General features: G+C 50.4%; 1 protein-coding gene across 2 annotated transcripts; it reads left to right on the top strand.

Annotated features, from left to right (window-relative positions):
* Positions 1-250: 250 nt before the first annotated feature.
* Positions 251-11,459, top strand: LOC147084151 (uncharacterized). 2 transcript variants are annotated; one of them, XM_085979858.1, is made up of 3 exons: positions 251-392; positions 1,651-1,813; positions 8,385-11,459. In XM_085979858.1, exons 2-3 carry the CDS (start codon positions 1,780-1,782, stop codon positions 9,428-9,430), a joined length of 1,080 nt encoding a protein of 359 aa, XP_085835984.1. In that variant the 5' UTR covers positions 251-392; positions 1,651-1,779; the 3' UTR covers positions 9,431-11,459. The 2 variants fall into 2 exon arrangements, with proteins under 2 accessions (XP_085835984.1, XP_085835985.1); XM_085979859.1 differs by having other exon boundaries at positions 252-356.
* The last annotated feature ends 296 nt before the right edge of the window (positions 11,460-11,755 follow it).

The following is an 11,755-nucleotide window of genomic DNA, read 5'->3' as shown; positions in this document are numbered from 1 at the left end:
CCGTAAACACTCAAGGAATTCCTCCTCCACAGTAGAGGACATGTGAGGGGGGAGGGAGTCCCTTTAAATGTGGAGGAGGTGGGTGTCCCTTTAAATGTGGCGGGGTGGATGTCCCTTTAAATGTGGAGGTGGTGTGTGTCCCTTTAAATGTGGAGGTGGTGGGTGTCCCTTTAAATGTGGATGGGGTGGGTGTCCCTTTAAATGTGGACGGGGTGGGTGTCCCTTTAAATGTGGAGAGGCGGGGCCGCGCATGCTCATTCGGCCCCACCACAAAACGAGGCTGCCAGTGCGCCTGCGCGGGGCCTCTGGGGAGAAGACGGAAGTCGGCCCGGGAAAGAGGCGAAATCAGCGGCCGGGTAAAGTAAAGTGTTGGGGAATCGATTTAAATGGAGGTGAGGGGGGAGCGGAGAGCGAGATTATAAAGTAAAATACCAGAAAAAGCAAACCTGAGGGGCGGGCGGGACCTCCGTGGACGCCGAACGGAGCGGTTTGAACCGCGCGGGGTGGCGGAGTGAGCCGGAACATTGTGATTCTGACTGACGGGAGCTCTGACCAATAGGAAGAGGGCTGAGCTGGGAGGACTGAACTGGGCGGCCTGGTCCTCCAACCAATGGCGGCGCGGCTAGGGGGCGGGACCTTCCCTCCCCGGCGCAGGGGGCGGGACCTTCCCTCCCCGGCGCTGGGGCCTGGTTGTGACGTCATCACAGGAAGAGGCCATTCAGAGAAGGGACTGCAGCCGCTCAATCCACTCCGCTCGGTGCCGGGAGGGCGCTGGGACGGTACGGTTTGTACTTTCTTTTTATTTATCTCCTCGCCCGCGCTTCTCTCCGCTATATATAAAAAAAACCTTCATAAAACTCACTTTCCGCCGGTGATCCGGACTCGCGGTTGCCCGGGCCGACCCAGAATCGGAGGCCCTGCGCGGTTCAACTTCGAGAGCTGGGCCCGGCGGCGCATGCGGAGTAGGAGGAGGGGCGGGGCCTGTTCAGAGGGGGAGGATGATTGACAGAGGCCCAGGGGTTGTACTGAGCATGCGCGATGCGGGCCGGTCGCCTGTGGAGCAGGAGAGGGCGGGGCCAGCTGCAACTTTAGAGTCACAAAGGGACCGAGTGTCTTCAAATCTCTCCCCTCTTCTAATTTTCTGTAAAACCAGTTTATAAAAGTCATCACTGAAAGTACATAGAAGATAGGACCCGGGCCCAGTGCCTGATTGACGGGAGGTTCCGACCAATAGGGAGCGAGTGGGGCGGGGCTGGAGGAGCGAGCCGGCGGCGGGTCCTCCAACCAATCGGGGAGCCCGAGGGGCGGGACTTGCGCCGGCTGATTGGGACAGAGGAGACTGACGGGAGATTTAATTTAAATGAATTTAATTTCCCGCCTGCTCCAACCGCCCACCCTGCCACGTCACGACGTCGCCGGCGTGCACTGACTGACACTGAGCTCTCCACCAATGAGCGAGGGGAGGCGGAGCCTGGAGGACCGACCGAGGGGCTTTGGTCCTCCAACCAATCGCGGCGAAGGAGGAGGCGGGACCTGGGATCGGCCCGCCGCCATTTTGTAAAGCGGCCTGGTCAGAATCTGTGATTCTGGGAAAGTTTATTTTTAATGTTCCTTTACCATTTTACAGCTCAAACTAATTTTATTTTACAGAAGATACTTGTTTTAAACATGGAAACATGGAAGATAGGAGCAGGAGTCGGCCATTCGGCCCTTCGAGCCTGCTCCGCCATTCAATGCGATCATGGCTGATCGTAAAAAAAGCAGTTTGTTTTTAAATTGATGAAACAGAAACAAGAAACCCTGTGGAGCAAATGTGAGTGAAAATATTTTTTCTCCAATTTTCTGCGTTTTTAATTATTAATTTCAAGCACTTTAAGATAAATATGGGAGTGGTGGGGGTTCTCTTAAAGGGACAGGCACTCTCTTCTATGAGATTTTCATTAAAGGGACCGCGTCCCCATGGATGACCGATTTTAAAGGGACATCGTCTCCCTTTTTATTAATGTATATGTAAGAGACTGACATTTAAAGTAGGGCTAATCCCCTGCTCCACTGAGTGCTTGGCGACAAAGCAGGTGCTGTTTGCACTCGCCCCCTCCCAATTTTCTGCCAAGGGACAGAAAGCAGAGAGTAGTGGTGAACGGTTGCTTTTCAGACTGGAGGGAGGTAAACAGTGATGTTGCCCAGGGGTCGGTATTAGGATCAATGTTCCCTCTTTTGTTTTGAGGTGCATGGCCCTTTTAACGGGCTGCGCGGCCCATTCAAATTTCCACGCATGCGCGTTTATTCCATTTATAGGGTGGTGAGCCGGCTGCGCGGGACCTCCAGACCGCTGCGCGGCCGTGCAACTTAACGTGAACATTGATTTGGACCACTGCTTTTTTTGATATATATTAATGACCTGGACTTGGGGATCCAGGGCAAAATTTCAAAATTTACAGATGACACGAAATTCGGAAATGTAGTAAACAATGAGGATAGTAACAGACTTCAGGAGGATGTCGCCAGACTGGTGAAATGGGCAGAAACGTGGCAGATTAAATTTAATGTAGAGAAGTGTGAAGTGATTCATTTTGGTAGGAAGAATGAGGAGAGGCAATATAAACTAAATGGTCCAGTTTTAAAGAGGGTGCAGGAACAGAGAGGCCTCGGGGGGTATGTACACAAATCTTAGAAGGTGGCAGGACAAGTTGAGAAGGCTGTTAAAAAAGTATACAGGATCCTTGACTTTATTAATAGAGGAATAGAGTACAAAAGCAAGCAGGTTATGCTAAGCCTTTATAAAACACTGGCTAGGCTTCCGCTGGGCACCACACTTTAGGAAGGATGTCAAGGCCTAAGAGAGGGTGCAGAAGAAATTTACGAGAATGGGACCAGGGATGAGGAACTTGAGTTACGTGGAGAGACGGGAGAAGCTGGGGTTGTTCTCCTTAAGCAAAGAAGATGAAGAGGAGATTTGATAGAGTTGTTCAAAATCAGGATGGATTTTGAGAGAGTAAATAAGGAGAAACCGTTTCCAATGGCTGAAGGGACAGAAACCAGATTTAAGGTGATTGGCAAAAGAACCAGAGGTGACATGAGGAAACAGATTTTTACACCAAGTTGTTGTGATCTGGAATGCGCTGCCTGAAAGGGCGGTGGAAGCAGATTCGATATTATAATTCAAAAGAGACTGAGCTAAGTACTTGAAGGGAAAACATTTACAGGGCTTTGGGGAAAGAGCAGGGGGAGTGGGATTAATTGGATCGCTCTTTCAAAGAGCCAGCACAGGCACGATGGGCCGAATGGCCTCCTTCTGTGCGGCATCATTCTATGATGCTATTCTACACAGACACACACACATACAGTCAGACAGACACAGATACTCACTAAAATATAGTCAGACACACACTCACATTTTTTCTGCATGAACTTTTATTATTAATTTCAAAGACTTTACCAAAAAGGTGGGAATGGTGGGCGGAGGGCTCTTAAAGGGACAGGGACTCTTCTTTTCAATGTGATTTTCATTAAAGGGACCGAGTCCCTCCTTGCCTGTGGAGGACCAATTTTAAAAGGACAGCGTCTCGAAATCAGGTGCTGTCTGCGTGTGAACCACCTCCTCCCAATTTCCTGCCAAGCGATCCCTGCGGGCACCACTCCACTCTAGGAGTGGCTCCTAGAATCATACAGCCCAGAAGGAGGCCATTCAGCCCATCGTGCCTGTGCCGGCTCTTTGAAAGAGCTCTCCATTTAGTCCCACTCCCCTGCTCTTTCCCCATAGCCCTGAAAATTTTTCCCCTTCAAGTATTTATCCAATTCCCCAGTGAACGTTATTATTGACTCTGCTTCCACCGCCCTTTCAGGCAGCGCATTCCAGATCACAACAACTCGCTGCGTCAATAAAATTCTCCTCACCTCGCCTCTGGTTCTTTTGTCAATGACCTTAAATCTGTGTCCTCTGGTTACCGACCCTCCTGCCACTGGAAACAGTTTCTCCTTATAAGCTACAGCTATACAAAGCCCGGGTTAGAGCCCAGAGAGTCACAGAGTCATAACGGCACAGAAGGAGGCCATTCGGCCCATCGAGTCCGTGCCGGCTCTCTGTATACAATCCAGTCAGTCCCATTCCCCCGCTCTATCCCCGTAGCCCTGCAAGTTTATTTCCCTCAGCTGCCTATCCAGTCTCCCCTTGAAAACATTGAGTGTCTCCGCTTCCACCACTTCCGTCGGCAGCGAGTTCCAGGTCCTCAGCACTCGCTGCGTAAAAAAGTTTTCCCTCACACCCCCCCTGTATCTCTTGCCCAAAACCCTAGTCCTTGTACCATCAACTAGTGGGAACAGCCTTTCCCCGTCTAGCCTATCCAAACCGGTCATAATCTTATCAAATCACCCCGCAACCTCCTTTGCTCTAATGAAAACAAATCCAGCTTCTCCAACCTGTCCTTGTAGCTAAGATCCCCCATCCCCAGAACCATTCTGGTAAATCTCCTCTGCACCCTCTCAAGGGCCTTCGCATCCTTCCTAAAGTGTGGTGACCAGAACTGGACGCAATACGCCAGTTGTGGCCTAACCAGTGCTTTATAAAGGTTCAGCATATCTTCTCTACTTTTGTACTCAATTTATGAAGCCCAAGATCCCATATGCTTTGTTAACCACTCTCTCAATATGTCCCGCCACCTTCAGGGACCTACGCACAGGAACTCCCTGGAGCACTGTGTACAGTTCTGGGCACCGCACCTCAGAAAGGATATATTGGCCTTGGAAGGAGTGCAGCACAGATTCACCAGAATGTTACCCGGGCTCCAAGGGTTAGATTATGAGGAGAGATTACATAAACTAGGCTTGTGTTCCCTGGAATCTAGAAGGTTAAGGAGTGATTGAGGATTTTGAAAGGAATTGGTAGAGTAGATCGAGAGAAACTTTTTCCGCCGGTGGGGCAGTCGAGGACAAGGGGACATCACATTAAAATCAGAGCCAGGCCATTCAGGAGAGAAGTTGGGAAACACTTCTTCACACAAAGGGTGGTAGAAGTGTGGAACCCTCTCCCACAGGAAGCAGTCGATGCCAGCTCAATTAATCATTTTAAATCCCAGAGTGATAGATTTTTGCTAGACAAGGGAGCAAAGGGATATGGAGCCAAGGCAGGTGGGTGGAGTTAAGACACAGATCGGCCATGATCTCATTGAATGGCGGAACAGGCCGGAGGGGCTGAATGGCCTCCTCCTGTTCCCATGCTCCTATTTACTCTATCAAAACCCTTCCTGTTTTGAACACCTCTATTAAATCTCCGCTGCACCTTCTCTGCTCCAAGGAGAACAATCCCAGCTTCTCCAGTCTCTCCACATAACTGAAATCCTCTGTGTATTTGTCGTGGGGCAGCAGGCTATAGCAAACAGCTTTCTTAAGAACATAAGAAATAGGAGCAGGGCATTCGGCCCTTCGAGCCTGCTCCGCCATTCAATAAGATCATGGCTGATCTTCTACCTCATCTCCGCCTTCCCACCCAATCCCCATATCCCTTGATTCCCCATGAGTCCAAAAATCTATCTGTCTCAGCCTTGATTATACTCAATGACTGAGCCTCCACAGCCCTCTGGGGCAGAGAATTCCAAAGATTCACCACCCTCTGAGTGAAGAAATTTCTCCTCATCTCAGTCCTAAATGGCCGACCCCTTATTCTGAGACTGTGACCCCTGGTTCTAGACTCCCCAGCCAGGGGAAACAGTCTCCCAGCATCTACCCTGTCAAACCCTGTAAGAATTGTAGATGTTTTAATGAGATCACCTCTCATTCTTCAAAATTCCTGGGAATATAGGCCCAGTCTACTCAATCTCTCCTCATGGGACAATCCCCCCATCCCAGGAATCAGTCTGGTGAACCTTCGTTGCACTCCCTCTAAGGCAAGTATATCCTTCCTTAGGTAAGGAGACCAAAACTGTACACAATACTCCAGGTGTGGTCTCACCAAGGCCCTGTATAATTGCAGTAAGACTTCTTTACTCCTGTACTCAAATCCTCTTGTAATGAAGGCCAGCATACCATTTGCCTTCTTAACCGCCTTTCACGACCACCGGACATCCCAAAGCGCTTTACAGCCAATGAAGTACTTTTGAAGTGTAGTCACTGTTGTAATGTGGGAAACGCGGCAGCCAATTTGCGCACAGCAAGCTCCCACAAACAGCAATGTGATAATGACCAGATAATGTTTTTTCGTCATGTTGATTGAGGGATAAATATTGGGCTCAAAACACCGGGGATAACTTCTTCGAAATAGCACCACGGGATCTTTTACATCCACCTGAAGGGGGCAGACGGGGGCCTCGGTTTAACGTCTCATCCGTAGGACGGCACCTCCGACACTGCAGCGCTCCTTCATTACTGCCCCTCCGACAGTGCGGCTCTCCCTCAGCACTGCCCCTCCGATGGCGCAGCGCTCCTAGCACTGCCCCTCTGACAGTGCGGCGCTCCCTTAGCACTGCCCCTCTGACAGTGCGGTGCTCCCTCAGTACTGCCCCTCTGACAGTGCGGTGCTCCCTCAGTACTGCCCCTCTGACAGTGCGGAGCTCCCTCAGTACTGCCCCTCCGACAGTGCGGCGCTCCCTCAGCACTGCCCCTCCGACAGTGCGGCGCTCCCTCAGTACCGCCCCTCTGACAGTGTGGCGCTCCCTCAGTACCGCCCCTCTGACAGTGCAGTGCTCCCTCAGCACCGCACTGGAGTGTCAGCCTCGCTTTATGTGCTCAAGTCCCTGGAGCGGGATTTGAACCCACAACCTTCTGACTGTGCTATCCACTGAGCCACAGCTGACTCCAATCTTTTACACAGTTTCATCATAACTTCCTTGCTTTTTGCACTCTACCCCTCTCCTAAAACAGGGGAGTTATGATGAATTGTTAAAGTGTTTTTTTTGCAGAGTGACCAAAGCTGTCTGTTGGAAACAATTGTGCATTTGAAAGCAGCTTGTATTGTGAAGCTTGTGCCCCTTTGCCAGGCCCGCTGCCTGCGGCCCCTCTCCCAGATTCCAGCCCCAGCTCTGTGCTGACTGAGCTGCTCTCACCTGGGGACAGCGCGTCACAATCGGCCCCAGCACACCTGAGCTGGAGAGGAGGCCCCGCCCCCTTGCTGCGCCGCCATTGGTTGGAGGACCAGGCCGCCCAGTTCAGTCCTCCCAGCTCAGCTCTCTTCCTATTGGTCAACGCTCCCGTCAGTCAGAATCACATTGCTCCGGCTCACTCCGCCACCCCGCCCGGGTCCATCCGCTCCGTTCGGCGTCCGCGGAGGTCCCGCCTGCCCGCCCGACTCTCGGGTTTGCTTTTTCTCGTATTTTACTTTATAATCTCGCTCTCCACTTCCCCCCTCACCTCGATTTAAATCGATTCCCCAACACTTTACTTTACCCCGGCCGCTGATTCCGGCTCTTCCCCGGGCCCGGCCTTCCATCTGCTCCCCGGAGGCCCCGCACAGGCGCACTGGCAGCCTGGTGTTGTGAGGGGGCCGAATAAGCATGCGCGGCTCCGCCTCTCCACATTTAAAGGGACACCCAACCCCCCTCCACATATAAAGGGACAACCAGCCCTTCACATTTAAAGGGACACACCCCCTCCACATTTAAAGGGACACACCCCCTCCACATTTAAAGGGACTTCCTCCCCCCTCTCATGTTTTCTTCTGGTTAAAGGGAATGTGACAATTCCCCCAGCCACCGCACTTTAGCAAGGATGTGAAAGACCTTGAGAGCCAGCCAGTGGCTCAGTTGGGAGCACCCTCATCGCTCAGTCAGAAAGTTGTGGGTTCCAAGTCCCCACTGCAGGGACTTGAGCACAAAAACCTAGGCTGATGCTCCGGGGCAGTGCCGAAGGAGCGCCGCACTGTTGGAGGGGCGGTGCCCTGTCAGAGGGGCAGTACTGAGGGAGTGCTGCACTGTCGGAGGAGCAGTACTGAGGTAGCGCCGCACTGTCGGAGGAGCAGTACTGAGGGAGTTCCACAGTGTCGGAGGGGCAGCACTGAGGTAGCGCCGCACTGTCAGAGGGGCAGTACTGAGGGAGCACCGCACTGTCGGAGGGACAGTACTCAGGGAGCGCCGCACTGTCGGAGGGACAGTACTCAGGGAGTGCCGCACTGTCGGAGGGGCGTCTTTCGGAAGAGATGTTCAGGTGGACATAAAAGATCCCATTAATTCGCAGAAGGGCAGTAGTGTTATCCCCGGTGTCCTGGCCATTATTTATGATGCAAATTGGCTGCAGTGTTTCCCACATTACAACAGCGACTACACTTCAAAAAGTACTTCATTGGCTGTAAAACCGTTGATCGTGAAAGGCGCTGTGTAAAGGCCAGTCTTTCTTTATTTTCTCTCCTGTATTTACATTAATTACTTATATAAATCTCTTTTACTGTCTCTTGCAAGGGGAGGAATTGCAGACGGGCAGCTTAACACAAACGTCACACGAAGATCTGACAGAGTCACTCGATTCATCAGGACCTGAATATCATCGACATATGGAAGCGGAAAGCAGCAATCAGAATGCGGGCAAACTGCACACGTGTCTTGTGTGTGGACGTGGATTCAACCGAAGGTGCAGCCTAGGGAGCCACAAGTGTAACCAAAGCAAGGAGAGTCCGTGCAAATGTCGGGAATGCGGGAAGGGATTCGGTTGCCTCTCCGAGCTGGAGACTCATCAACGCAGTCACTCCATGAAATGGCCGTTCACCTGCTCCGTGTGCGGGAAGGGATTCACTCTCTCCTCCAACCTGCTGACACACCAGCGAGTTCACACCAGGGAGAGGCCGTTCACCTGCTCTGTGTGTGGGAAGGGATTCACTTTCTCCTCCTCCCTGCTGAGACACCAGCTGGTTCACACTGACGAGCGGGCGTTCTCCTGCTCCGTGTGCGGGAAAGGATTCACTCGTCTCACCTCTCTGCGGGAACACCAGCTGGTTCACACTGACGAGAGGCCGTTCACCTGCTCCGAGTGCGGGAAAGGATTCACTCGTCCCTGCGCTCTGCGGCTACACCAGCGAGTTCACACTGACGAGAGGCCGTTCTCCTGCTTCGAGTGCGGGAAAGGATTCACTTGTCCCTCCTCTCTGCGGCTGCACCAGCGAGTTCACACTGACGAGAGGCCGTTCACCTGCTCCGAGTGCGGGAAAGGATTCACACGTTCCGACTCTCTGCGGAAACACCAGCTAGTTCACACTGACGAGAGGCCGTTTAAATGTTCCGACTGCGACAAGAGTTTCAAATGCTCCAAGAGCCTGGAGATGCATCGACGCATCCACACTGGGGAGAGGCCGTTCAGCTGCTCTCGCTGCGGGAAGAGGTTTATGCGCTCATCCGAACTTCTGAAACACCAGCGCACTCACACTGGGAAGATGCCGTTCCCCTGCTCAGTGTGTGAAAAGGGATTCACCAGTTCAACTCACCTGCTGAGACACCAGCGAGTTCACACCTGAGCGCACTTGTCCCATTCTGCTGTTAATCACATGAAGGACTGTTCTGTGTTAATAATGGCAATTAGGGGGGCGGGGGGGGTGCGGTTTGAAGATGCTGATAATACCAGTAACTAGGCTGGAGTTTAAGAGGGGTCAGCCTCGGCTCAGTGGGTGACACTCTCACCTCTCGAGTCAGAAGGTCGTGGGTTTGAGTCCCACTCTGGAGACTTGAGCACGTAATCTAGGCTGACACTCCGGGGCAGTACTGAGGGAGAGCTGCCCTGTCACAGGTGCCATCTTTCGGATGCGACGTTAAACCACTGCCCCGTCTGCCCTCTCAGGTGGGTGTAAAAGATCCCGTGGCCGCTATTTTGAAAAACGGAAGGGAGAAAGGATCTCGACTCGGAAGATCAGGAAGTAGATGTGAAACTGTAATGTCGCTTGAAATGATTGTAAGACTGAATTTAACTGTGACTAATAATCGTGTTTTGTAGGTAACAGAGCGTGGGGAAAAACCAGTACGAATCCAGTATGAGGTGATTTTGGTGGTGCCTCCTGTGTCACTACCACCACAACTACCATGCTTTACGGGTCTAACAGGACCTGTCCCATCAACCAACACGTTTTTAAGTACGAGCTGCACAGTTATGTGGCACAATTCAGACCCGACATTCCCCTATTGTTTGAGGGTTTCAGTGAGCTCATGATACGACTGAACTCCTCCCTAAAGCATTTTTTATGTTTTGGAGCAAGACAACTGGAGAATAGATATTGAAATTGAAAGCATAAGGGACAACACACACTGGTGGGATATTGGGCTTAATACATCAGCATGCCCTTAGGCTCGTATTATTTCACACGCTCTGGTTGTTCTCCAACTTGTAATGATTTTGTATTTGAGATATGTAACCCATGTAGTAAAACTTTGAACTATGTAAGATCAGAAGTTTGTTTAAGATCTACCCAGTTAAACACAAATGTCACAAGGTAGGGAGTCAAAAACTGTTAGGACTAATAAGACAACATAGGGACAAACATGGAAATTCCTCATTGGATTGGGATAATTTTCCATGTACTGGTCATATCCCAACTTGTAGTAATGATGTGCTTACTATTCTACACCTGCTACCTGAAACACCTAAAGTCCAATGCCCAATCACATTTAAATATGATCACAGCCCAGAACATGCTAGAGTTACATAAACGGAAGAAAAATAATCCATATGTAAGATTGTAGTTTTGAGGGGTCGGCAAATGCCTCGCCCTCAAGGTGGGGATATGTAGGATAGGGTGTACCTGTAGGATTTAGTAAACATTATTAAGATTCGATAACCATTCTAATATAACTAGAATATGTGAAATTGTATGTTAAGATCCTAAAAGCCTGTATAAAATGGAGAATGGCTGAGAGCAAAGCAGGATGGGATTATGCCAACCTGACTAAAAACCTGTTTAAAATTACTGAAGTAATGGAATGTTGTGCTAAGTTTATGGAGACGAGGAATTCAGCAATATTATGCTTAAAGAGATAAAAACTAGAGAGATAGATAAGAGTTGGAGACGTCCTTCATTGGTCCAGCTATCGGATGTCCGACTGTGTCGTCAACATTCTAGGAAGTGTTCTGTGAAAAGTGAAGATCTGAGATAAGGGTACTTTGTTATACATGGAGAAAAAGTCAGAAGGATCAAACAAGGTCATAAGATGGGTAACGAGGGAGCAAGACTTTTTACCAGGTGTTAGAGGGTTAATTACTGCCACGTCGGCAAAACGAGAGGGAAAAGGGTATAAAGATACAGGTTTTGAACATCGAAAGCGTGCACCGTGTAACCAGAGATTGATAGGAGCTTCGGTCAACAGAACACAGCAAGATCCCAAGGAAGCATGCATGGGTCAACGGAACACAGCAACATACATCAGGAGACTTGCACCGCGCTCACTCAGAAGGAACGCCGGGGTTTGAACGAACAGACTGTGACTATCTTCTTGTTAAGTACTACTTCTTTGTACCGGATTTTCAATGCTTAATAAACCTCTTTTACTGATACACAATATACCTGGACCCAGAGTGGTTTGTGTAGTCACAGACTGTTTTACTGATACACAATATACCTGGACCCAGAGTGGTTTGCGTAGTCACGGACTCTTTTACTGATACACAATATACCTGGACCCAGAGCGGTTTGTGTGGTCACGGACTGTTTTACTGATACACAATATACCTGGACCCAGAGTGGTTTGTGTAGTCACGGACTGTTTTACTGATACACAATATACCTGGACCCAGAGTGGTTTGTGTAGTCACGGACTGTTTTACTGATACACAATATACCTGTACCCAGAGTGGT

The sequence above is a fragment of the Somniosus microcephalus genome, unplaced genomic scaffold (assembly GCF_052327205.1).
Source record: "Somniosus microcephalus isolate GS21.2 unplaced genomic scaffold, FLI_Smic_1.0 scaffold1, whole genome shotgun sequence".
In the NCBI taxonomy this organism is placed as follows: domain Eukaryota; kingdom Metazoa; phylum Chordata; class Chondrichthyes; order Squaliformes; family Somniosidae; genus Somniosus; species Somniosus microcephalus.
The sequence above is the reverse complement of the archived record's forward strand: the minus strand, read 5'-3'. Positions and strand labels throughout refer to the sequence as shown.